This window comes from Corvus brachyrhynchos, unplaced genomic scaffold, assembly GCF_000691975.1.
Source record: "Corvus brachyrhynchos isolate BGI_N302 unplaced genomic scaffold, ASM69197v1 scaffold142, whole genome shotgun sequence".
Lineage (NCBI taxonomy): Eukaryota > Metazoa > Chordata > Aves > Passeriformes > Corvidae > Corvus > Corvus brachyrhynchos.
The window spans coordinates 4,077,280-4,102,949 of NW_008237226.1; the positions used below are offsets into that span (position 1 = coordinate 4,077,280).

The following is a 25,670-nucleotide window of genomic DNA, read 5'->3' on the forward strand; positions in this document are numbered from 1 at the left end:
CGGGGAGCCGCCGGTGCGCGGGCATCGCCCTCTGCCCTGCCCGGGGAGGGAAGGCTTGGGGCGTGCGAGCTCTTGCTGCACACGCATCCACCTTGTTTTTCCCATTACGCCGAGAAATGGAAGCGTGCGCAGGTGCCAACGCGTAGCTTGTGTCACAACAGAGAAATCGTTGTTGAAGATGACAGGGCCGGCCTGTGTCAGTTTGCTTTTTTGACATGTAATTTTGAGCGCTGGACTGTGGTTCTGTAACATGGCTTTGTCTGGCAGCAAATGCTTTTGGTCCAAAGGAAGGCGAGGCTGTGGAGGTGTCAGGGGCATATTTGGCTGGGCACATAGTGAGTGTGTGCCAGAACACTCGGTGTGTGTCTTTCAGCCCGCTGCTGTATGCCACTTGTACCAGTTGTCTGCACGATTATGTAGATCTAAGCCTACGTTTGGACCAGTACTTCTAAGGTTGAGACTCTTTTTAAGGAAGTGTATCAGCAGAATATTCCAGTCATTCACATATATCAAATACCTTTGAAAAGAAGCCTGTTTATCTGTGTGTCTAATTGGAGAACTTAAAAAATCACTTGTGTCACCCACTGCATCAGATATTCTAGATAGTTGTAGGAAAACATGGGAAAGTCAGAAACTTTTATTTTCTAAAACTATGCCCTCAGAGTTGTGATGCATATGCAGGAGACAGGGCTTAAAAATGAACACTGACATGGAAATGAAATTGCCAAAATAATGCTCTGTTCCGCTTCAGTAGAGGGGTACATGATTCGTTTTCAGCTTGACTAAAAGGAGTGCTGGGAAGCCTGCCCAGTGTGGAGATGATGTTGTCTGCAAATGATATAACTTAGGCAATTTTCAGGCCTTGGGAAGGTTCCATTTACCATTTGCTAAGTGAAACCTTTTATTTCTTCTGGAGATAAGCCACTAGAACTGTATATTTTTGAGAGGACTTGGGGAAGATTTTGTGTGAAGTATGAGGAGCTGCAGCAGTTGCTTTGCTTGTTCCTTACCTTGAATTTGTGATGTGTAGAGGTGAGTCACCTTTGATGGTGGCAACTGCAAAGGGAGGATGTTTTGAAATGATGTGCAAAAAAATCTGAGAATCAAAACAAAAATGGAGAGGTTTTGCATCTTGGGAAGATGAAACAATTGTAAAATGATGTAGTTACCACCAAACTGATGTACAGCACTTTGTCAGTTTCAAAGAACAAATACAAACTTTCTCACCATAAATTAACATAGTACTTGCATAGGTCCTTTTAGAAATTCAGGTACCAAGGGCCAGAAAGGGGCTTGGGAAAAATACTGTTAACGTCAATCACAAGAGCAGGAGGGAAGTCTGCCTGAAACTCGTGACTCACAGGAACACCCAGAAGTCTCAAGGGAAGCTGCAGTCAGAACCATATCTGAAACTTGAATGTATAGATTCATTTCTGCCTAGGGAGCTGGTAGAAAATATGCTCAGCAGGATGTTCTGTGGTATTGCTTCATGAAATGGTGAGATGCTGTTTCAGGTTGTCAAGAGAAGTTATGGATGCCCCATCCCTGGAAGTTTTCAAGGCCAGGTTGGATGGGGCCCTGGGCAACCTGATCTAGTGGAAGGTGTCCCTACCCATGGCAGGGCTTGGAACTAGATGATCTCTAGATTCCTTCTAATGCAAACCTCTCTATGAAAATTGTGAATACATTTGATATTCAACAAACATACATGCTATTTGTGTGGCTATTTGTGCTTTAAGGAGTAATAATTATATAAAGCAGCTAATGTGGATTATGCAACCTTTTCAGTTCAGTTACGTATAGGAAAAGCCAGTCCTAGAGTATGGTAAGTACAAAAATATGCCATCAAGCAAAAATAATCTTGCTATAGACTAGATGACATTCATTTATTTGATTCCATTAAACCATTAAGTTAGTGGAACAAAGTATGCTATGGTTTTTGGACACATGCTCATTCTAAAATTTAAGATAACATCTGGACATTGAGAGGAGGATGCGAGTGAATTTTATAAAGAAAATGTCAGTGAACTGTACTGAAAAGGTACACATTCCAGCATAAAACTGGAAATGCTTAGATGTTTGAGGAGCAGAATTTATATACCAATGGTCCTGCTGAAATGTTTCTAGAATGAGGTCTTAACCTTCCAGCTACATGTCAGAGTGTTAAGGGACCTGTAGATATCTATTCAACATCAGATAAAACTTGATTGCAAGATACATAAAGCAATCAAACTTGACTGATTATTAAAATTCTTTTAAAGGGTCTAAGAAGTCCTCAGGAGAGCGTTAATGACCTCAGTCCTATTGAAAGCTTTCGGATTCCTACTAAGGTATGATACAACATCCCTTCCCTCCCACTCTCTTTGGGTTTAGTTTTTCATTTTATAATTAAATGACACTTAGTTGTGTCTCATGCAGCCAACTCACATTGGGAGGTATCTCAGTAGGAAGTAAGTGTATAATAGTTTGAGTCTGTGATAAAGTCTGTAGAGAAGCCAAATCAGAACTGCAAGGCTGGATATAACAGGTTTCCCAGAGAAGCTGTGGATGCCACATCCCTGGCCGTGTTCAAGGCCAGCTTGGATGGAGCTCTGAGCAACCTGGGTCTAGTGAAAGGTGTCTGTGACGGGGGAGTTGGAACTAGATGATCTTTAAGGTCCCTTCCATCATTCTTTGATGATTCTTTGATGATTCTTTGATGATTCTATGATACCTAGAAGAGGAAGTTGTCTGTGGAAGGACATAATACCTTTTTTGACTGAGATACCTTACTTTATTGGCATACCCTGATTGCCCAGGGAAACTGTAATTCTTTTTCAACCACTCTGTTATTGTTGTTTCCCAAGCTGGTAACAGTTTTGTTTAGCAGATTCTGTAACAAAAGGCTGAGGTAGGTATTTTGCATGCTTGAATTAAAGTGTGTTGGGTTAATGGTGAGTTGACTTCGAATTAGGTTATGTTTATTCTGATGATAATCAACTCATGTGCAATATACAGATATTATTTGACTTTGTAGCTTATCATGGTAAATAACACTGAAATTTTACTTTTTTTAATGCTTTTTGAATAGCTATAGAAGTGTGGCTTTGTTAGTTTGTGTGGGTTTCTATTTCCCCAGCAGTAGCTGAGTGCTCTTCAGGAGGGCATTAAGTGGTGGTGTGGCTGTGTTCTATGGATAAGCTTTGTTGTTCTCTCCATCAGGAAAGTTGTTTTCGAAGTATAATGTTTGTTTTGGTAGAGTGAGGGCTTTTTAATTAGTACTCTCTATACATACTGGACAAGGAAAGATCAAAAGGAGGTTCTGGGTATTTTGTATCAAAGATAAGGAATACCACAAACTTCTCTGTGGTACTGCCTTTCCTAGCTGGGGAAGGGGGAGGGAGGGGTGGGGCAGAAAAGCAAAGTTTATAGATATAGTTATACATTATATGATACGATTTTATATACATTAATTGTTATATAAAATACATAGAGATATATTATATTGCCGTATAAAATATATATAGTTATATAATATATGTGTATGTCGTTATATTAAATATATACTGTTATAATATAGTATAATACATAACCATATAATATATACGTTAGGTTAGATACTAGAGAAAGGCTCTTCACCCAAGGGTGGCTGAGCACTGGAACAGCTCCCCAGAGTAAAGGTCACAGCACCAAGCCTGACAGAGCTCAGGAAGTGTTTGGACAGTGCTCTCAGGCACATGGTGTGAATTTTGAGGATGGTCCTGTGCAGGGCCAGGAGTTAGATTTAATGATCCTTGTGGGTCCCTTCCAACTCTGTATATTCTGTGATTATAAGACAAATATAATCTATATCTTTGTATACAGATAAAATTAAAGGATTGTGTTTGCATGTGTGTATACAGATACATGTATAAATGCTTTACTACTTCTTTTATTTCACAGTGGTACAATGTTGCACTATACCTGCTGATTGAATCTGTTGAGCATGGCCCTCATCCTGGTATTTAGGATTAGCTTTTAACACAGGTGTTATCCACTTTCAGAATGGAGGGATATAAATCAGCAGCATATTTGTTTGTGTGTTTTTGGCTCATGACAAAGAGGGAGGCTGTGTCCAAATGAGTATAGCACAGACTTGGCCCCTGGAAATCTCTGGATAGAAGCGCACAGGCTGTTGCTGAACTTCAGCTTTTAACTAGATTAGAAACTGTTTAATTTTTTTTTCTCTGTGTAGTATCAGTTAGCTTTTTTCAATGTCTTCACTTCTCAGTCTTTTATATGGTAGTGACTAGAATGCACAAGATGTTTGCTTCTACTCCTTACCAGTAATGCTTCATTCAACAGAGCAATATTGGTTTTGCTGCTACAGGCTACACAGCATACAAAGAGTGTGGGAGTGTGACACACTGGGAAATAGCTGGGTAGACATTTAAAACTTGCTGAACTACATTTCAGATGAGTCTGCAATGAGATGACTCTTCTGAAATATATTTCAAGGAGTTGCCACAGGCTTCTAGACTGTAAACTCCTTTTTCCATAGAACAGAGAGACAAAATGATGCGAGAAGTGTGTGGATGCAAGCACTGTGTTTTATTTAGCAATGGCTTTGAGTACGCAAAGCTGTCAGACTTCTTTTTCCTTCTTTCTTTTCCTTCCCAGAAGCTGTCTTTCACTGATCTATTTAGGTGGCATTATGAGAGAGACCTGCTGCTGTGGGTTTCATTAATGGTAACCTGATGGGATAAAGTGTCTTTCCATGAAAGTATGATCCCAAAGTACTGGGAAAAAAAAGTACAATTGGTACCACAAGTGACACAAGTTTTAGGTAGGAGGTGAAGCCTCTTGTTGAATAAAACTTTGGAAAAATGAGTAGCCTGTGAAACAGTATCTTAGAAGGCTGTGTTGGCCCATTATTGCTTGGAGAGTTCCTGCTGCGGAATGTGTGGATTAACCTAGACATGTGGATTGAAGTGAGTACTGTGGGGTCCACCTTGCCAGTATGCTGCTCTACCTGGCCTCCTATGTATCTAATTGATTCAGTTTAGCAATGGCAAAGTTCTCTGCAGGGGTATTATCATGAGATTCCCTCTGTGGCAATTTTTTATAGGTTTTTTTATTCAGAATAGCACTTGGAATTGCTGAATTAACATAAAATGTTAAATGTGTTTTAATGCTTTTTTTTTTTTTAAGGAAGATACTTATATGGCAATAGCTAGAAAGGTTTTGAGGTGGAAAAATACCTTGAGGGATTTAATAGAACTTCTCTCTTTCCTTCTACAAAGTGTCTGAGTACAAATAGACAGAGCTAACCCGGCCCTTCGCCAAGACCCCTGAAACGATGAGCTTATTTCTATATAGTAAAATCGTTTTTGTGTATCTAATTGAAAGGATGAGGAAAATGAAAAGGAATCAGCAAATAAACTTTAGCTAGGAATTGTTGCCTCCTTTAGTGGTGACTCAGTAGATTGGCCTTCCCTATGTTGGTTACTTCAAACTACTGGAGCATGATGTGCTGAAAGCTGCCGGTTATCATGGCAAAAAGTCTGGTGTCAGATATTGTAATTCATGTGGCAGCTAAAATTTATCCCGGAGAGTTGTTCTAACTAGACTGCTTTTCTAGAAAAAAATGAACAAGGTAAAGAAAAACCTTAAATATTTAATAAATATTTAATAATAATTTTCCTGGGTAGTGTTTTAGCAAGAAACACTGAGACAGGACAGGATAAAACGGTTTCTTAGTAATTTTCCTAGTCACTTCAACATCAAATCCAGAATATATGTCCATAATGGCTTTCATAATGCATTTTTAGCAGATGTAAATCACGACTGACCTATCGCACTGAGATATTATTTCACCAATATGACAAGATATCAGTAGTCCAGAATTTCAAATGATCCTAGGCATTTCTTCTCTGGTTAGTTTTTTTTCTTTTTTACTTTCAGGAAACAGCCATGCAGGAACTTGTAGGCAAATATCAGATGATAAATTCAGTTATTCCATTTGCAATGGTTCAGTGGACCCTGTTGCCTCTCTTGGATAATTTTTAATTTTAGTTTCATATAGCTAAAACTCAATGTACTGTAAGATGTGAAACTAATTTACAGAAGGATGTACAATATAAAGCTACCATTTGTTAAGCAGTCTAGAGGGAAATAATTTTTTTTCTGTTTTAAAACATATGGCTATTTAATAGCTCCATTGCTTTTTAAATTAAATTAATGAAAGAGCAGCATGCCATTGAATCTGAATGTGTGCATCCTCGGCCAATGCATGCACCCTCATGTGGGAAACCGCAAAACCATACGTTAAAAAATTGAAACAGACTCTGAAGGGACTATTTTTCAAAAATCTTTTTGCTCTCATCCCTAACCAGCCCTCCTCTCCTCTGTTCCTCATGATCACAATAAAATGTGAGGTGGAAAGGTGTCACTGCTGGTGAGCTGGGTGGCTGGAGCTGACAGGACAGTCCTGCCTGCCTGGAGTCCTGTGTGTCTCTTTGGTCCCGGTGTGGAGCTGCAGGCTCTTCCCTGCCAGCTTCCTGCGAACTTGTGTTGGCACCTTCTGTCGCCAGTGGTACGGAGCTGACCCAGCCTTTGGCCCGGTCTCAGCAGGGCCACGTTGTGGCTCTGGTGCTGGGGACGTGTGCTCGCTTGAGAGCGGGGCCACATCCAAACGTGCCTTTGAAGAGTTTGTCTAAAGAACTGCATCAGTTTCCTTTGATATTGTTATTTATTTTTGTTATATATGTAGTTATACAGATATATAACGATATAACTATTATTTCCTTCTTTCTCTCGGTCTGTCGGTGCAGTCCATGCCCTTCCTCTGGCTGCGGGTGGGTTGCTGCGCTCATTGCGTTGGTGGCAGTGACTGCATCAGGCGTTTCAGACGGAGGTCGGAGGCGCCTGGAACTTCACGGGGAGGGAGAAGGTGGCTGCTCGAGGCTTTTCTCCGGTTCCCGGCTGCTTCCTCGATGGTTTTTCTCCCGTTCCTTGCTGCCCCATGGCGGCACGGAGCCTCCCGGCTGCGGGCTGGCCCGCGGCCCAGCGGGGGGCGCCCGAGCACGGCCTGAGGCCTTCCTTCGGCGTCGCTAGCGGGTGCTCGGGGACGCTAAATACGCTTGAAACCCGTTTTCCTCTGTGTCAGAGCCATTGCTTTTTATTTCCTCACCGCCCCGCCTTTATATTTTTCCCCTTTTTTTCCCCCTCTTTTATTTTCTTGTGAGAGGTATTTCAGAGGAGCAGCAGCTCCTCTGATGTTCTTGCAAACCGTCCACTTGTGACCCCTTGGCTGCCTCTAACTGCATAGAGAAACAGCCCCTTGCTGTGTATTGTAAGTGTCGCTTTGCCTCGGAACGCGTACACATTGACCTTACCTCGGCTGACATGCGAAATAAGCAAGTCAGTGGTTGTTCAGTCATTTAATCTAAAATCGAATACCACTAGCTGGTGAAATAAACCTTTGACCTCTTTGTGGTGAAAATACCAGCGCCTTGCCTCGCAGTAACAACTCAGCGCTGTTGGGAGGCTCAGGGTCATTATGGGGCTCTTCAATCTGCTGGATTGCTTCACCACAGTTTAATTTCATTATCAAGCAATTTGATCCGTGTAATTTTTTTTTTGATGAAAGAATATTCTAACACTTCTCCCTTTCGAGTCTTTGATAAAGGATTTTTCATTCTTTTTGAGGGAACAGCATCCAGGGGAGGGCCAGTATTAGTTGCAATGTGCAGTGCAGCAGGGGAATAGGAGGTTCAGGCTGAGTCCTTGGATTGCTTCAACCACCAGAAGCATCTGGATTGTTGCAGAGACCTTGCAGAGGAGATAGTGACAGCAAGGATGGGGATGCTTATCTCTTGAATATTAGCTTTCAGAAAGCTGACAACACATCTCTGCTTAGACCGCTGTGCTAAAATCTGAGAGCTGTTAATCTTGTTCAAAGAAGGCAGGTCTGTTCTGGTTTTACCTGTAGAAATTCGAGTGTTTAATGGCATGACTTGTATTTCAGTGAATTGTGAGGGCTGAGCTGAAAAGTTATGCATTTGTAGTGACACTATCTACTTGTCACTTACAAAGAGGGTTCTTCTGTTTTTTAAAGTTCAAGTTTTATTAGCTTTGTTTTTTGCAATTTTTTTCTCCTTCTGGAGAAATAGTCTGCCAGTTTATTTTTAGTTTATTATGAGAATTTCTAAAGTTAAGGAGGAAAAAACTGTGGACTCAACATGCACTTGGTGCTGTAAATGTATCGAGGAAGAAGTGTTTAAGTGGGCTGCAACATTGAAGTCTACACTATGTTTTTTGAAAAGTTTTTAATGTCTTTCTCTCCCTAATGGGAAGTACAAGCCACAGTGTACTGATCTTTCTGGTTTTTTGCCATTGCTTCTTGTGCTAATGTTGGAAGTAGCTTTTGAAAGATGCTTGTTTTGTTGAAACATTGTTCTTTCTAGGATGTAATGTTACATTTTGGAAGTTCTTTTTTGTTTTGTGCAGGAGGAGCTCAGAGAGCTGCATGAAGAACCAACTGATCCTCAGGCACAACAGGAAATAATTAACAGCATTGAAGAAGTTTATTTTTCCAATGACTCCTTTGATATTGTGAAGTATGAGTTAGAGGTAAGCTGTCATCTTAAAAGAAAAAATGGCAGCTTAACAAAAATGAAGACCTAAAGTATGCTTGTTTTAATGAGCCGTTTTTTGTTTCTTAGATCTTGCATTAATACAACACTGTATTCCCCTACATCATCTTGTAGTTGTACGGAGCTTCTAGCATAGAGTATTGGTGTATATATATATAGTATATCATCTCTTCTTTTAATGTGGTAGAATTAATATCAGATGTGCTAACAGGCATTTCATAATTTAAACTATAGTGAAAAAGTCAAGAGAACTGAGGAAAAAATCTGTTCTATATTTTGTGTATTTTTTTAGCAAACTGCCTGAGACTAATTTCTGTGATTGGGTGGTTGTGTGTATACATATATGGGATAAAATAAAGTAACTTTGAGGTAATGACATTATTTAATGAGGCAATTATGATCATATGTTGTATAACAACACTAATTGATTTCAGTATCCATCATTTGAAAAAATGGATTAATTCTGTAAATTAGATTGCAGAAGCCATAAGAATGTTTCTTTAATGAAACTGATTGCCTAGCTTATACATTGAGTGAGTTAACATTCTTTAATTTATCACTGATTTTAATTTATTGTTTAAATGCAGAGGCTTCCTCCGGTACTTAGTCTTCAAGAACTGGAAGAGTACAGAGACAAACTAAAACAACAGCAAGCTGCTGTAAGTAAAGTTTTTACTCCATACCCTCACACAATTTGTTGTCTTGTCTGTAAGTCTAGCAAGAAGTGTAACTGAAAAAATTTTGATTTCTTAAATGCATTAGATATTAAGTAGTTTTTTTAATATTATGTTGTGTGCCTTTATAGTGGAAAATCATCACCAAATCATATAATCATATGAAATCATGGAAGTAAATCTTAGTGTTAAGTATTGTAACAAGGAGCAAATGTGCTATTTCTTTAGAAACTTGACTTTTTGAATGTTTATCTTGCAGTGTTCAACACAGTGCTGAATAGTTCAGTAGTATTTTTTTGAGGGATTTCTGGCAATGTAAGACATAAAATGTTTTAAATACTCTCTCTTTGAAGATGCTATTTTCTCTTACATTTCATTTGCCAATATGTTAATTGTTTACAAGGGTTTTTAGTGAACATTGATACACAGTTACTATGTAATAAACCAAATGAAATGTAACGAGTAGTCACTATGAGGAATGAAGAGAAATCGGAGTTGCAGCTTTTGAAAGGTGCTTGTTACATTGCAGACTTTAAAATTTTCTATTCATGTATTAATTGTTGTTCCATTGCTCTTTTGAGATGAATAGCATGATATGGGAAACAAATCTATTAACTGTGGAATTTGGAGAGTATCTGCAAGTAAAATAGAAGTAATAATCCTAATTCATGTCTTTAAGTAAATGAAGTGAGTTCAACCCAGAATGTTGCATTGTTAACAGTACATAGAAAGCAAGTGCCTTCTGCCTTAGACTGCTTTTCCCCATAATATACCTATGAAGTTTTGTGGAAGATTAATGAGAAGTTGAGGAAATGAATACTCCATGTTTCTCACCAAGATTTATAAGGAAAGAAGTTGGAAGTGAGTGAGAGGTAGTAGTTTTTTTGTGTTTGTTTGTGTGGTGTTGGTGACGTTTTTTTAAGTTTAAGAGGACATCTGCCGGTCACCTTGTTTTGCAAGGAAGTGCTCTCAAGACTGAGACGACTTCCCTGAGATATGCTACATAATCCCAATACGTGTTATCAATGTCATGGCCGTTTTTGCTTGCAGAACGGAAACTGGCTGCCACTGGTGCAGCAGTTTCAGGGCATGGCTGCAAACATTTGAACTGGAAAGTGCGTGCAGCTAATGAATAATAGGGGAGAGAACTGAGCACAAGGTTTCCAGTAAATGTGACCAGATGTGTCTTTCTTTTAGAATAAAAACAGGTAAAAACTCTCAAAGCCAAAACTCTTGACAAGAAACATGTGCCTGGTTCTTCCCTCACCATCCCCCCCAGTCAGGATTGGTCCTTGGTTGTTTCTTTCTTAATCTCACCAAAATGTGTTTCTGGTAAGGGAGGAATTATTTCCTCCTTGGGCATGTGCCAAGGTGCTAAAATTTATGATATGCTGTATTTCATATTCTTATGTCATATTTTCGGGTAGAGTGTGAGAGACTGTTGCATATTTTGTTCTTCTGTCTCAGTTATTATCCATTTATCTTGTGATGGATCGTTTAGAGTACTGGCTGCCATAAAGGACATTAGTGTCTTTCTTGGAAGACAAAACTGCAGGATGTTATATGTTGTTATTTCAGTCCTAAAAATATTTTGATGGTGAATAGATTATTAGATAGAGGATTCAAGAAGCCTGTTGACATATCACACAGTACCTTTCTTTTTGCAAAAAACTAAATACTGCCTTTTTCGCTTCAGTGTCTGTATCTACAGCTGGCATAGGGATTTACAATAGTAGTTTGGAGATAACAGCAACTTCTAAATTTCTCGAATGCAAAGCACTTATATGAGCATGAATTACAGGTACTAGAGCTCTGATCTTCCACTTCTTGCTGACTTTTACCATCTGTTTTTGCCCAGCTGATCTTGGTCATCCCTTCGTTTTCAGGGTCACTATAGACTTCTTATTTTCTGTAGTTTGCTCATTAGTTTTCCATTCCACTGGAAGGATCCCAACTTGCTCAAACTTTTTTAAATGTATGTATCATGATAACTTTAATTTGTAATTGTCTTGGTACAGACTATTTGGATTAGAAAGGCTTTTTAGTTGTATGTCTGCTAGACTTCATTTTAATTAGTAATCTAATATCCTTAGCTATATTGTTTTTTCTTTTTCATCAGGGGATGAAATATTTTTTACTGATGTGATTAGGAAAGAGAAAATATGTTGTCTCTTCAGCAAATGTTGTTGGCAGGCATTGATAACCACAGTCACCTTCAGTGCTGGCTAGCAGTTGCAATTCAGGATTCCAAGACTTAGCACAATTGTATGGAAGATGCCAAAAGGGGTGTGACAGTTTGGAGATGACTGAAGTAATTTGGGATAATATTGCTCATCTGAAAAAAATATTTGAGAGAATAGCTTGGAAGCTCAGAAAGAAAAGTAGCATCACTAAGGGAAAGGAAAAAAGTGGCTGTGGCAAGTGCTTGACAGTGTTGAGGTTGTTATTAGTTGAGGGTAACTGAGGACTTGCAAAACAAAAAGAGTGTAAGAACTGAAAATGAAATATATCTTTTATTCACGTGTACTGCTTGAACATTGTTTAACAGTGAAGAATCAAACAGTTAAGTTTGTACTAGAGCATTGAATAACTAGCAGATATATCCATGTCCTAAGGTTTTTTATAGGTACAGGACTAGAATGAAGAATATGTTGAAAAAAAGAAAGTGAAAATTTCACAGTGCATAAACTGTGGAGTGAACAAAATTTCTTAAGAGCCACAAGGTCATGTAGGCTTGTGTAGCATTTGGCCTGATAGTATCCTATCCTGACCCCACCTCCCTCTGGAGTGGTTCTTTTGCTGTCCTGCAGAGGAAAGCTGTAGTAGTTATAGAACACCTATGAGGTTAAGAACAACTGAAAAGTTTTAAAATTGCTTTGTGATTCTGGCCTGCTTTTGCTAGGGAAGGAGGAAAGCGTAGCTGGTTATATGCTCCTTGTCAAGATTGCCAGCCGATGACATCAGAATATTTTGAAGACCATTTATGTGCAAGTGCTCTTCCAGAGGATGGGAATGGAGCTGGTGGAGCCAATATGAGTTTGTTACAGAAATGCTGATTGAAGAGCTCAACTTTGTGCTATGTTTGACTAAATAGTCAAGTTTAGAAAAACCTCTTTGTTTCTCTTTGCCAGTAGTGCATTGTGGGCTGGCTGTCATAGCCAGTTTTATTTTATTTTCATTTCTGGGAGTATTGTTCCCCCAAAAGAATATAGAGCAATACCGATAATTCCTTTGTTATGTTTGAAACTGTTTCTTAAGTATTTTTATTCCCTGCTGAAAAACAAAACTAGATACACTATTCTCAAGCTTGCATTTATAAGACTGGTAGTGTTGGTTTTCTTTTTAAGCTTCTGTGTTTGTGCAGAAGAGATTGATTAAGGTGGCAATGCCCAGTTTTTAAGTTCAATACAGACAGCAGATTTCAGGAGCATTCTACTTAGAATTCTACTCAGAGCAATGGAGAAAATTTTAAAATATACATATTCTGTGTTCTAAAGAAAGGGTATAATGTGTAGAGGGTGAATATTAATTTTGACATAGTTTTAATTTAATGCAGTATCAGTCTGAAAGGTAGGTGTCCTCATGGCTCTCTTAGATCTCCACGTGTTGTGGTTTAACTCTAGATGGCAATGGAGTATCACTCAGTCTCTCACTCACTTCCCCACGGGGGGGAGGGAGGGGTGAGAATGGGAGGAGTAAAAGTGAAAAAGCTCATGGGTTGACATAAAGGTAGATAATGCAAAAGAAATAGCTGAAAAATAGGTGAAACATAAGCAAGTGAAGCAAAACAAGGAATTAATTCACTGCTTTTCATGAGCAGGCAGCTGTTAAGCCTTCTCCAGGAGAGCAGGGCTCTATTGTATAGCAGTAATTTGTGAAGACAAATGCCATCACTTTGAGCATTATTCCCTTTCCTTCTTCTCCCCCCGGCTGTATATGCTGAGCATGACACCATATGTTTGGGGTATCCCATGGGTCAGTTGGGGTCAGCTGTCTCAGCTATGTCCCCTCTCAGTAGTTTGTGCACCCCCAGCCCACTTGCAGGCGAGGTGGTTCGAGGAGTAGAAAAGGCATTGATCCTCTGCAGGCGCTGCTCAACTGAAACACCTCTGTGTTATCAAAACTGGTTTCAGCCCAAGTCCAAAACAGCCCCATACCAGGTTCTTTGGAGAAAATTAACTACCCCAGCCCAAGCCAGCACACCATGCTGTATGATTAACTTAAATTTGTACTCTAGCAATAGCATGAGCAGAATGTAAACATTTGCAGTGTCCCAAATTATTTCTATTTGCTATTCTAGCATATTGCTCAACAAGCAGAGAGTTAAGTGAGTAGTCTAAAAATGCCCACTAATCCCTAGATGGAATTGTGAACATTTTTCTTATCTTGGCTCTAAGGAAAGCTGATCATAATTTTTATGATTTTTTTTAATGTGTTGTGGAATATTTATTAATACATTTGAAAAATGCAGAATTTAATGATAATCACAAACGTGTAGAACTTTAGTATGGGGATAGCCTACTTAATTGAGATTGCTATGTATCACATGGAATATTCTTCTTTTTAAGGTATCTAAGAAAGTTGCAGATTTAATCCTTGAAAAACAGCCTGCATATGTTGAGGTAAGATAACTAACAGTTACTTTTCAAGAATAAACTGCTCAATTTTGTGCTGTTATAATGCTGCAGTTGTGTTGTTATGGTAGTACTATTTGTAGTAGGGATGCTAGTGCCTGGTTGGAACCAGCTATTTTGGTATGCTAAAGCTCTATCTCTGCAGTGGAAACCAAGGGTGTATTGAGTTGAAGGTCCTTAACATGATAAAGGTTTTGGCATATGCTCATTTTAAGAAGGCTTTCTGAAGACTTGAATTCATAGGCTTGGCTAATACCTATAATGGACTTGGAACAGGAGCTGCTTTAGTGCCTGTGCTTAGGAGTGGTTTCACATCTTAGTCCATAAGAGAAAGCAGCAGTGACCTTTCGTAAGATCACTTAACTGCCACTAATCTCAGGCAGTTGTGAGAGTCACAGAATCACAGAATATGTTGTGTTGGAAGGGACCCACTAGGATCATCCAAGCCCAGCTCCTGGCCCTGCACAGAACTGTCCCCAAGAGTCACACCATGTGCCTGAGAGCATTGTCCAAATGCTTCCTGAACTCTGGCAGGCTTGGTGCTGTGACCACTTCCCTGGGGAGCCTGTTTTAGTGCCCAACCACCCTGTGGGTGACGAACCTTTTACTGATACCCAACCTAAACCTCCCCTGCTACAACTTCAGGCCATTCCCTTGGGTCCTGTCACTGTGCCCCACAGAGAAGAGATCAGTGCCTGCCCTCCTCCTCCCCCTCATGATGAAGTTGTAGGCTGCAGTGAGGTCTCTCCTCAGTCTCCTCTGGGCTAAAAAGACCAAGTGACCTCAGCCACTCCTCATACAGTTTCCCCACAAGGCTCTTCACCATCTTCATTGCCCTCCTTTGGATGCTCTTTAGCTTCTTAATGTCTTTCTCATATTGTGGCTCCCAAAACTGCCCCCAGCACTGAAGGTGAGGCTGCCCCAGTGCAGAGCAGAGCTGGACAATCCCTTCCCTTGCCCAACTGGTGATGCTGTGCCTGATGCCCCCCAGGACACGGGTGGCCCTCCTGGCTGCCAGGGCACTGCTGACCCACGTTCAACTTGCCATCGACCAGGACTCCCAGGTCCCTTTCCACAAGGCTGCTTTCCAGCCTCTCATTCCCCAGTCTGTCTCTACATCCAGGGTTGCTCCCTCCTAGGTGCAGAATCTGGTGCTTTCTCTTGTTGAACTTCATCCTGTTTGTGATTGCCCAGTCCTCTACGGTCTCTCTGCAGGGCCTCCCTGCCTTCAAGGGAGTCAGCAGCTCCTCCCAATTTTGCGTTGTCTGCAAACTTGCTGACTATCCCTTCCAGTCCTGTGTCCAAGTCATTAATGAAGACGTGGAAGAGCCGAGGGCCTAAGATGGAGCCCTGCGGAACCCCGCTAGTGACAGGACACCGGCCTGATGTCCCCCCATTGCCTAAACCCTTTGTGCCTGAACTGTGAGCCTGTTGCTCACCCATCACGTGATGTGTTTATCCAGCTGTGTGCTGGATATTTTTTCTGGAAGGATACTATGAGACAGTATTGAAAGCTTTGCTGAAATCCAAAAAGGTTACATCAACTGGCTTCCCTTGATCAACTGGGTGAATTACCTTGTCATAAAAGGAAATCAGGTTTGACAAGCAGGATTTTGCTCTCATGAAGCCATGCTGGCTGTGACCAGTAACTGCGTTGTCTTTCAGGTGTTTTTCAATACCTCCCAGAATAATCTCCGTAACTTTACCAGGCACTGAAGTGAGACTGACAGGCCCATAGTTTTTGGGGTTCTCCTTGTCCTTCTTGAAAATTGGGACAATGTTTGTCAGCTTCCAGTCAGCTGGGACCTCTCTGGATTCCCGGGACTGCTCAAAAATCATTGAGAGAGGTTTTACAATGACTTCAGCCAGCTCTTTGAGGATTCTTGAATGAATCCCATCAGGCCAAATAGATTTGTAGAGATCCAGCTGGAGCAGATCCTACAAAATTTGAGGGTTGACTAGGAGTTGATCATTCTTGCTGTCGTGATCCTCCGACTCAGACCCCTTTGATCTGTCATCCATGTTGAAGATGAAAATGAATAGAGTCTCAACATGTCAAAGATCTCCAAGAGCAAAACAAAGCAAAACTGGTTTAGCTGCTTGCTGTAGAGTATTTGCATGGCTTCTCTTCTTTCTCCCAAAATGTATTTGCAACAGGTGTTGTAACAGTTCTCTAAGGGAAGGTGCTTTTTTTCCTACTCATTTTGTCTTCATACTGTCCCTATAACATTTGGTCAGGACTTCCTGATTTTATCTTATCTGATCAGTACATGAAACGACATGGAGAATTCTGCAAAGTGAAAATGGTGATTAAAGTTAGTCCGAGAATGATCATGTGGTGAATACTTTTGTTGGTACAGCACCATGTGTCACCACTGTTAAACTGGTGATTATGGCAGTTCTCATTTTGGGCAAGAAGCTGGAGAGAGTGTGGAAGAAAAAAGATGGCTTTCTGGCTATTAACCTGTGGTAGATATCAAGGAGCTGCAAATATTTTCCTCTTTTATCCAGAGGTCACAATGTCCTCTTCTGTTCTCTTGTTCTTATGGCCAGCTCAACCAGCCTTAGAGAAGTTGCCATCTGTGTTCTGGCACATTGCCTGGTAAAAGGAGTGCTGCTGTTTAAAGAAAAATGGAGGGGGGAGAAGTTACCGTTGCTTGCGTCATATCCTGCAATAGCAGGTGGAAGAAAAAGGCTGTAACAGTAATGTTGTTTCAGTTTTAGTTAAAGGAGTCAAGTGGGAGGCTATTGCAGAAGGAGGCTGCTAAGTGCTACTCTGGTTGAGTCTTCACAAGATAGTGGAGAAGGGGCAGAAAGGGTAATTGTATGGTATAAAAATCTTCTGGTATTTTTTCACTGTTGTGCAGGTTTGAAGTTGATGTTTTTGAGTGAGTGCTGCTTTTTTGGAATCCGGCAGCTTCTGTTTGAAAACCTCTCACTGCATAGTGGAACTGCGGCACATGTTCTTGCATTTTCCTGTGTAATGTTCAGTTTCATAATCTGAAGGTCGTGAGTTCGATCCTCACATGGGGCACCAGTTATGAATTTTCCTGTTTTTTGCTTTTCTCTTCTTTGCTTCTGTTTCACAAGTTCTTTTACTCAGAGTTTGAATTAAAATGCAGGAGACCGAGAATTCTTGTTCGGACTTAGTTGTTTATTATAGCTTATCTATAATACAGCTGCACGGGAGTATGCCTCCCAGGTAACAGGGTGGAAAATGGCCATGAGTTCTAACTTTCAAGGCTTTTTAAGGTCTAAATCAACCAATTATGAAATACCAAGTAACTTGTTTTTATTTATAATCCAATTACTAACTTTTCATGTCCTGCAGTGAGGGACTTTTGACCCAATAGCATAACCCCTAGATTTGTGAAGAAGAAGGAGAAAGGAGAAAGGAAGAAGAAGATCCACACCCAAATTCCTCCATATTGTAACCTAATATTACCTATATCCCCTAAATCTAATTTTTTACGTCTCTACATATTCCACCCAGTGATATAAGTTTTAATTACACAGCAACAACCTCAGTGTTATCACACAATTTAGGGAGCTTTTCCCAAGGTTTCGGGTCAAATACAGTGTACTTCTGAGGATCACTGTCTGTCAGCACTGAAAGGCTGAAATTCTCAGAACCCAGGGTTCCAACATTCTTACTGCAGCAACATCTTAGTGAGCTGCATCTGTTTTATACCTAGAAGTGCTTTCAGATGTTCCAAAGGGACAGTTAAAAATCCATTGTGCCAGTAAAAATCTTATAAAAACTTTTATTAAATGCATCTGTGGCTGATGTCAGTAATTCTTCAGTGTTACTTACGGGCACAGGCCTGCACAGAGTTATTCTTGTCAGGAGACTTATCGGAGATTTCTGGTGGGCATTATAGGACTCACTTTCCCACTGATTCATGAAATGAACCTCCTGATGTGCTTTGTGAACTTGTAATGGCAGCTCCAGTTCAGTGTTCAGCTACACTAACAGATCATTAGAAGAATCAAAAATGCAGCTGAACACATCTTCTGGACCCATTTTCACTGTGCAAAGTGTAGTTTAGGGATATCATGGTTTGAACCCCATGCCTAGTATGAAGTACTGGTCTACCATACACTCCTGTGGTCACAAGAGGCATGGCACAGACACGTCATAAGGGATTTACAGTTTTCTGTTCTTGGAGGAAAGACATGCTTTAGGAACACCCAGTGGGTGGAAGATTGTTTTTGAGAACAGAAAAACTGTATTTAGCCCTAAATGCTGGGCAGAGGACTCCCTCTTTGGGGATCTTTAGACTGCACTCTCTTCCCATTCCATCCAGTCATGTTTAAAGGAGAGATTTTACAGTCTTTGCGAGAGGCAAGACTGGAGTGGAGTTGCTCCTTACTGCATGCAATTCCTCATGAACAAGGGAACAATGGCTTTTTGAATAGCTCTGATATTTGATAAGTATGTTTTTAGAGAGAAGTAGGTATTGAGGAAAGTAATCTTTGAATTTGGTTTGTTAAGATATTTTGCATATCAGCAACTAAGCTGTCATTTTTACAAAAGCAACGTTGGTAACATAAAGGAGAAGGTTTTGGTGGAAGATGCAGCTTAATGATTTGGGGGCTGACCAGGAGCTGCTCTGAAACTGAACTGAACTTTGAACTTGTTTTTGCTTGTCATATTTTTAGAATTAGATTAGTTTTCAAAGTGAAAATTTCCCTTCTCATGGAAAGCACTTCATAAGTTTTGAAATTATGAGCAGAATTAAAAAAAAAAAAAAAAAAATATATATATATATACAAAAAATCTTTTTTCCTGTAGCCTGGGGAAAGAATACACTTTTCTGCAGTGCTGTTCCTAACAAAAGAAATCCTAATACTTATATTAAACATTTATTTTTTTCAAGGAGTTGAGATTATGCTAGGCACTTCACTAGTCAAAATCAAGCTAAATTCAGGTCACCTCTGCTGAAGAGTTTTCAGCTGAAAGTCAACAGGATACAATTAACATTCATTATGATGTGACATCTATTTAGTTGGTAGAACACAAGTGCTTCTGAAAAAGAAAATGCTGTGTGAAACACAATATGCTTTTTTTGTTTTGCTGTTCTCTGGCATATTAATGCAAATTAAGCCCTGTGCTTCTATCCCTGAAGCTTTGATCATTATGTTGTAATACATTAATGGTACAGAAATTCTTAGGCTAAATGTGCAATATAAATGTAGAGGGTCCCACTGCAATGAAAACAGATTTCAAATATCTTCAAAAGAGAACTGTATTTTAAAATATCATTTATATTAATGTTACATTGCAGTGCTTAGTGTGATGAAACAAATAATATATAAAGTAACTTTACAAAGTCATTATAACATCTCAAGAGAAATCTACTAATCAGTCCTCACTGGTGTGTAACTTGTATGTTTGTTTAACCCGTTGTCTCTCTGTAGGAACTTGAACGTGTTACATCATTGCAGACTGGCCTTCAGTTAGCAGCGGTTATTTGCACAAATGGAAGAAGGTATCTTAAGTAACTGCAGAGATTGAAAGTGGGGAAGTATTTAAGAAGAAATCCGTAAACGCAGGATGTTTGCTTGCTGATATTTCCTGTTTATGTGCTGAATGCATTAACGGTAGTAGTTAGACATACTCAAACAATTGCAAACTCTTGCAGCTCTCACTCTTGCAATTGGGAGTTCTCTTTGAAACAGAAAGCTTTTGAGATACATCACTGGTCCACAGACAAATGCAGAAGGGAGGATGTACCTTCTTAGTAGTCTGTTGGTATAATCTTGTTATCTGAGTTTCCCTAACAATGCTGACAATTTCATTTCTACCATGTATTTTGTTGGACTTGTTAAAATTGATTAGAAGTAAGTTTTATTTTACGAATTGTTGAAGATTATGTTAATTTTTAACTTTCGCAGACACCTGAATATAGCAAAGGAAGGCTTCACACAAACTAGTTTGGGGCTACTTGCAAATCAGAGGAAACGACAGCTGCTTATTGGACTGCTAAAGTCTCTGAGAACAATAAAAACACTGGTATGTACAGTTGTTTTTGTTCAGTGACAAATATTTTTCTTAATTTCTGTGTAGTAATGACTGGATTTTTTTTTGGCTTTTTTTTGTTTATTTTAGCAAAGAACTGATGTGCGTTTGAGTGAGATGTTGGAGGTAAGTCCCTACCAGACTGGTATAATTTGAACCTATTCTAAGTTTACATTTGTCAGTCATCTTAATTTTGTCCGTTCCTTTCCTCTTGCAGACAGGGTGTCTGCATGGGATGAAATTATATTTTTATTCTTTTAAATTGAGAAAAGCTTCATATCGAATTAGAGAGCCCCGCTGCTGGGGGAGAGTATTTTTTATCAAAAACTCATTCCTGCCTTTAGATCTGGGCACTGAAGCTTGAATTACTTCAGTAAAAATGCTGTGGAGTCTTCACTTGTCCCTGCTCTCAACTTATACCTCTTTTCTTTAGCTTGATATTTAGGGAAAAAAAAAAAGATGAGATTTAGCTGTTTGTTGATATGCTGGGTCTGGATAAAGAATATCTATTGGTATATTCCTGTACAAATTTATAGATGGGCTCCCTGATTAGTATTTTATTTGTAAATGTAGTAGCCTTCTCTCCTTATTCATTGGATTGGCTTTTTAATTCAATTGTAGAAAACATTGCAGCATGCAGGCCATGACACTGAAAATTCTGATACTGTTATGTATACTGCCTAAACATGCAGTAGATACTGCACAGAGCAAAATAAGATCTTGTCTTAAGGTGATTAATTGTCTGAAAGACAGCCTCAGGATTTTATTGACAGCTATAGTACATGTAGTGTAACAATTTCAACTTGCTAGTTTGCCAAGTATTTACAGCTAATACTGGATGAAATGTCATGATGACAATCCTCAGTTATTAAATTTGGAAATTGAATCTTAATAGTTTTAGCTTAAAAGATTTTGTGAATTTAATTCCATTGAGTAAGTCACCTTGTGCCAGCAAACTTTCTTATTCTTTACCAAGCAAAACTACACCCATTTTCAGGTGGCATAAGTGCTGCTTTCTGCTCAGTAATCCCTGTACAATGATGAGCTTTTAATTTCTGTGCTGTATTTTGCTACACAGGAAATCAACTCTTCACTATCTACTGGCAGGAATTGTCCTGAGGAGGTGTGGGTGTTACATCTACACACAGACCCTAATGTCTGTTTATTGTAATTGGTCAGTGCTTTTTAAGGGCTGGAACTCAGTTTTTGGCTGAGTGCCGTTTTAGAGCTGTATTATTTTCTGTACTCAGAGGAGTTAATATAGGTTGGAATATGCAGGAGAGCTGTTAGCAGCCACTCACAGAAGAACATTTTGAAAGGGTTCTCAATTAAAAAAAGAACAAGAATGAAGCTACAGTATCTTACAGGGCTGAGCTGCATCTGGAATATATTAGTAACATATTTTATGCAAGCAGGCTTTCTGATTTGAGTTCTGTTAGACTTAATGGAGCAAGTACCAGGTTTCCAGTGGAGGAAGATGTAAAGAGCTGTAAACACAACCCTCATTTTAGACCAGTGTACTGTTCTGTTTTCATCTAATGGATAATGTATTTGGGTTTTTTTAATGTTTTTTTTTTTTTTTGCTAAATTTGATCTGCATTAGAACATTGCTGCTAAAACAAATTTCATTTCAGAAACTCTTCTATGATAATAGCTGAATATAAATTACCCTTGAATTTTTACTATTCAATCAATGACTGAAATTCCAGTAACAGCACTGCGTTTGAGCTCTCTAAAGCACGTAATATAACAGATGTAATTACGACAAAAAATGGAAGCTCTTAGCTATTAAAGAGGGTTTTCCTTCCTCCTTCCCTTTCTGGTCTCATGCCTAATAGAATAAAAAATAACACGTATATCTGAGGCAATGCCCATGTTTTGTTGGTAAGATCCTTGGGTTTTACATTTTTGTATGTTTTTGTTTTGTCCTGACATCATCGTATACTTCCTGATTGAGCTGTCTACCTGTTGGATATTCTTCTTACATATTAGGACAATGCGTCCATAGTGTGTTCTTTGTTTCCTGAGGCCTTCTGTGAGTCAGTTGTATTTAAGTTAATTTCTAATGAGCTATAGAATGTGTCAATTTAGATAGTGTTTATTTGGGTGTACTGTTGGGAGTGTCTTCCTTGTTTCCTTTTAGGTTTTATAAACTATGGGAACAGCCTGCCAGTGACTGAACTAACCTCTTTCCATGTTCATGAATAGATAGATAACTGAGAAGATGTTAGTTGTTCTGTAATAAAAACTTAGTGATGTACTTTTTATGTATGCATAAGGAAACTATACAGCAAGTTGTTTGCATAAGGTAATGTAATACATAGTGTTTTTTGATGTTGCTAACATCTGCTTCTAATTCTGAACTACTTGCACATTAAATGCTGCAGTAGATGCTCACTCTTTAACTTTACTGTATAGACAGAAAAGGCAAAATATTTTATTCTTAATATTTATACATAAGCATGCATGCAAAAATGGGTATTGCACTGTTGCTTCACGTGAACTTTCAATTGTATTTTATCCTAAGGAAGAGGATTATCCAGGAGCTATTCAGCTGTGCTTGGAATGCCAGAAAGCTGCCAGCACTTTCAAACACTACAGTTGTATAAGGTAGGGTGACATTGTGCAGGTTTCAGCTTCTGTATTATTTTATTTGTAAATAGTATAAAACAGTGGTCATTAATTCTCATTCTCTAAAGAAAGTTTAATTGAAAAGTAATTTTCAGCTTAGAAAAGTAAAATTGAGGCAGTTATAAAAGCATAAGTATTCTCAGTGGTTTCCCACCTCCCTCTACCATGACTAACCAGGCTTCACAATCATAACAGTATATAATCAATGTTTGGACTATATAATTGTTGTAATATGTTGGCAGGTAAAGTTTCAATTTAAAGTGAATTATAACTGTGCTACAGCCTCCAGCCTAGAGATACCTGAGCTGAGTTTTTAATGCGAAGTTTTTATTCTCGAATTAATTTGCCTATAGCAAGATGGCTTCTGCAAGATAACTTGCCCTGATTCTTGGCAGTGAAATTAGCAAGTGCAGAGTTTCATGCTGACATGAAGAAATTGCTTTCAGAACCAAAAATAATCTAAATATCTGCAGCTTCTAACTTAGAAAGACTTGATGTTTCCATTGCCTTAAAAAAAAAAGGAAATTGGAGGAAATGCTCATAAACTCCAGCAGGAGATGTAGTAACATCAGATTATTATGGAGGTCCTTCTGTTTGAAGGCTCATTGCACGTAGAGAAACAATAAGGAAATATTGGGTACTCTCTTTGGTATTTATTGGCAGCTCTTTTTGATGCAGTTTTTTTTTCTATTTGAACTTTTCTTTGGAGGGTGTTGTACCCAATTTATCTAATAGAAACAAAAAAGGAGGGTGATGGGCCTATCATTTAAGCATAGAGAGCTAAGTAGAGAAGCTAGAATCTGTCTTTTGATAATTAACATAGGTAGGCCTCTTAGGAGAAGAGAAGCATGGAGAGGAGTACAGAAGGAAGTTGTTTAAAATTAGATATGGTGATTATTTAATGCAAACTGTGCTTTCTGTGCTTGAAGAGAATATCCTGCCTATTTCTTTGTTGCTTTGACCCTTCCAAACAAAAGCATACTAGTCGTATTTTTTGTCTTTTTTTTAAATTGCTGCTGTTCTGAAATTTTTAAAGCTGATTGTTGCAAAGGTGCAGTGGTGCCTTTCTTTGTCCTAAATCGTTTCTCTTCTGGTAGATATTTTTGTTAATCTTTTATACCAACCTTTAATTTTTTTCTGAGAAAGCTTAAGTTCTCTTTTCCCTATAGCATTTCTGTAAGGGGGTCCTGAGCAACAAATAAAAATTACTGTAGTTTGCAAAGACTTGACAGTCCTGACCCTTCTGGGTATGTTCTGCTGTAGACCACAGTGCCACACCAAAGCATTTAAAGGAAGTTTCTTCGGGGTTGGGAATGTCTTTGAATACTTGGTTAAATCCTAGCAGGATGGGGTCTTGTCTAGGCCCTCTTAACACTGTTGCATTATAAACCTAGAATAATGTGCTTTTCCACATAGCAGTGGTGTGATGGTGCTAGTCTGACACAGCAACAGCAGCTTAATGGTTTATGATAAATTACTATGTTGTGGCTCAGTAGCAGGGTTTTTGGAAATAAGAAATGGTCTGAAATGTTTATATAATCAGTATATATATAATTTATTCTAAACATTTTTTTTCTTTCATCAATAGTGAATTAAATTCAAAACTGCAGGACACCTTGGAACAAATAGAGGTAAGAATTAATATACTGATGTTTAGTATATGTTAATATTTAACCTCTAAGTATGTGTTAGTATTTAATCTCTAAGTAATAGAGCTTTCTAATACAATTAGAAAAGCAATTTTGTTAGTTAGCAATTACAGAATGTGTACATTTCTTTCAAATACTCTCTTTGCATGCTGTAGCCATTGCTGTTCATGTAGAATTTAGTGCTGTAATCAACCTAAATGCTCTTTAATATATTATCCTGTTATGACCCAGTTCACTAGTTGTGCCCACTATAAATGGTAGAGCAGTCAAATTTAAAAAGTCACATAACATTTGAAGTACTGAACTTCTGTGAATTCTTTAGACTACTTCTCTAAGTAGTTATGAAAAATAAATTAACAGCAAGCCAGTAGGTTTGGATGAGATATACGAGAGATCACAATTTCACAGGAAATTTTAGAGCTCAGCAGACTGGAAAGTGCTGAATAGGGTCCGTGCTAAGCTGTAGGAAATAAGACTTGAATAGCTGTGAAGGGTGCAACTAAGGTCAGTTTAAGTTGGTAGATAGTATCACAAAAGCGAATGAATATAAAATGTTAAGTGTCTTGCTGGAAATTGGTGCAAAAAGAGGAATTCAAATTTAAACTCCACTACTAAGCAATTTTGAGCTGGAACTTGGCAAGCTTTTTGTAAGAAGTCTAGCAATGTAGGTATGTATAATGTTTGTGATGCATGTAATGCACACACATGTAATGTTTAGCAGGAACCTGAATTAGCTACTTCAGCATCTGTCTACACCTGTTGTCATATGCTTGCTAAAAGTCAGACATGTTTTATTGTACCTTGTTATTCAATTCCCTGTAAAATTAGAACTTTGTATATTTCCTTCAGTTATGTCTTTGTATTTCAGCTTTTATGCAAAGCTTTTTTTGTTCCTTTAGTCTTTCTCTGATAGTGCTTTATTCAGAGCATGTCTGGTTCAAAAGAGTTGATGGACTGACTGTTTTCTTCTCACTCTCACACAGGCCTTGTGAGAGTGAGCACACTCATTTTCTCCTTGTGGGCAAATACTGATATTGCTTGAAAGGAGACATGCATCTTTACTTCCTTCTAGTAACAGCTTTGAAGAGCAAATTCTGGTCTTACCAAAATATGGTAACATGTGCCATATTGGTTGGTGAGGGCAATTCACAGCTAGATAAATAATCACATTCAAGATTTTTATTACTTGTGAATTTATAAAAATATCTTATTTTCTTTTGTGAAAGTATCTTATTTTCTACTGGAATTATGCCTGTGCATATGGGAGAAAAACATAAGTCATCCTTGGGTCCATGGAGTATTGCTGATATTAATATAGAATAATATTCTGCTAGTTAAGATTTCAATAATGAGTCTTTTAAATAGTTGAGTGTCTTTACTTAAGTCCATTCCTTTTTCCTTGTTTTGTCTTATTTTAATTTAGGTTTTAATATAGAACTTACTTT

At 38.7% G+C, this 25,670-nt stretch overlaps 1 protein-coding gene across 1 annotated transcript in view; it reads left to right on the forward strand.

The window, feature by feature from the left end:
• The first annotated feature begins 1,993 nt into the window (after nucleotides 1-1,993).
• Nucleotides 1,994-25,670, forward strand: part of VPS50 (VPS50, EARP/GARPII complex subunit) — an 82,641-nt gene continuing 58,964 nt past the window's right edge. Inside the window, exons 1-10 of the mRNA XM_017729175.1 lie at nucleotides 1,994-2,041; nucleotides 2,262-2,330; nucleotides 8,470-8,592; nucleotides 9,203-9,274; nucleotides 13,858-13,911; nucleotides 19,345-19,415; nucleotides 19,822-19,939; nucleotides 20,036-20,071; nucleotides 22,473-22,555; nucleotides 24,165-24,207. Coding sequence (XP_017584664.1) covers nucleotides 1,994-2,041; nucleotides 2,262-2,330; nucleotides 8,470-8,592; nucleotides 9,203-9,274; nucleotides 13,858-13,911; nucleotides 19,345-19,415; nucleotides 19,822-19,939; nucleotides 20,036-20,071; nucleotides 22,473-22,555; nucleotides 24,165-24,207 — 717 coding nt within the window. The remainder of the gene's footprint in view (nucleotides 2,042-2,261; nucleotides 2,331-8,469; nucleotides 8,593-9,202; nucleotides 9,275-13,857; nucleotides 13,912-19,344; nucleotides 19,416-19,821; nucleotides 19,940-20,035; nucleotides 20,072-22,472; nucleotides 22,556-24,164; nucleotides 24,208-25,670) is intronic.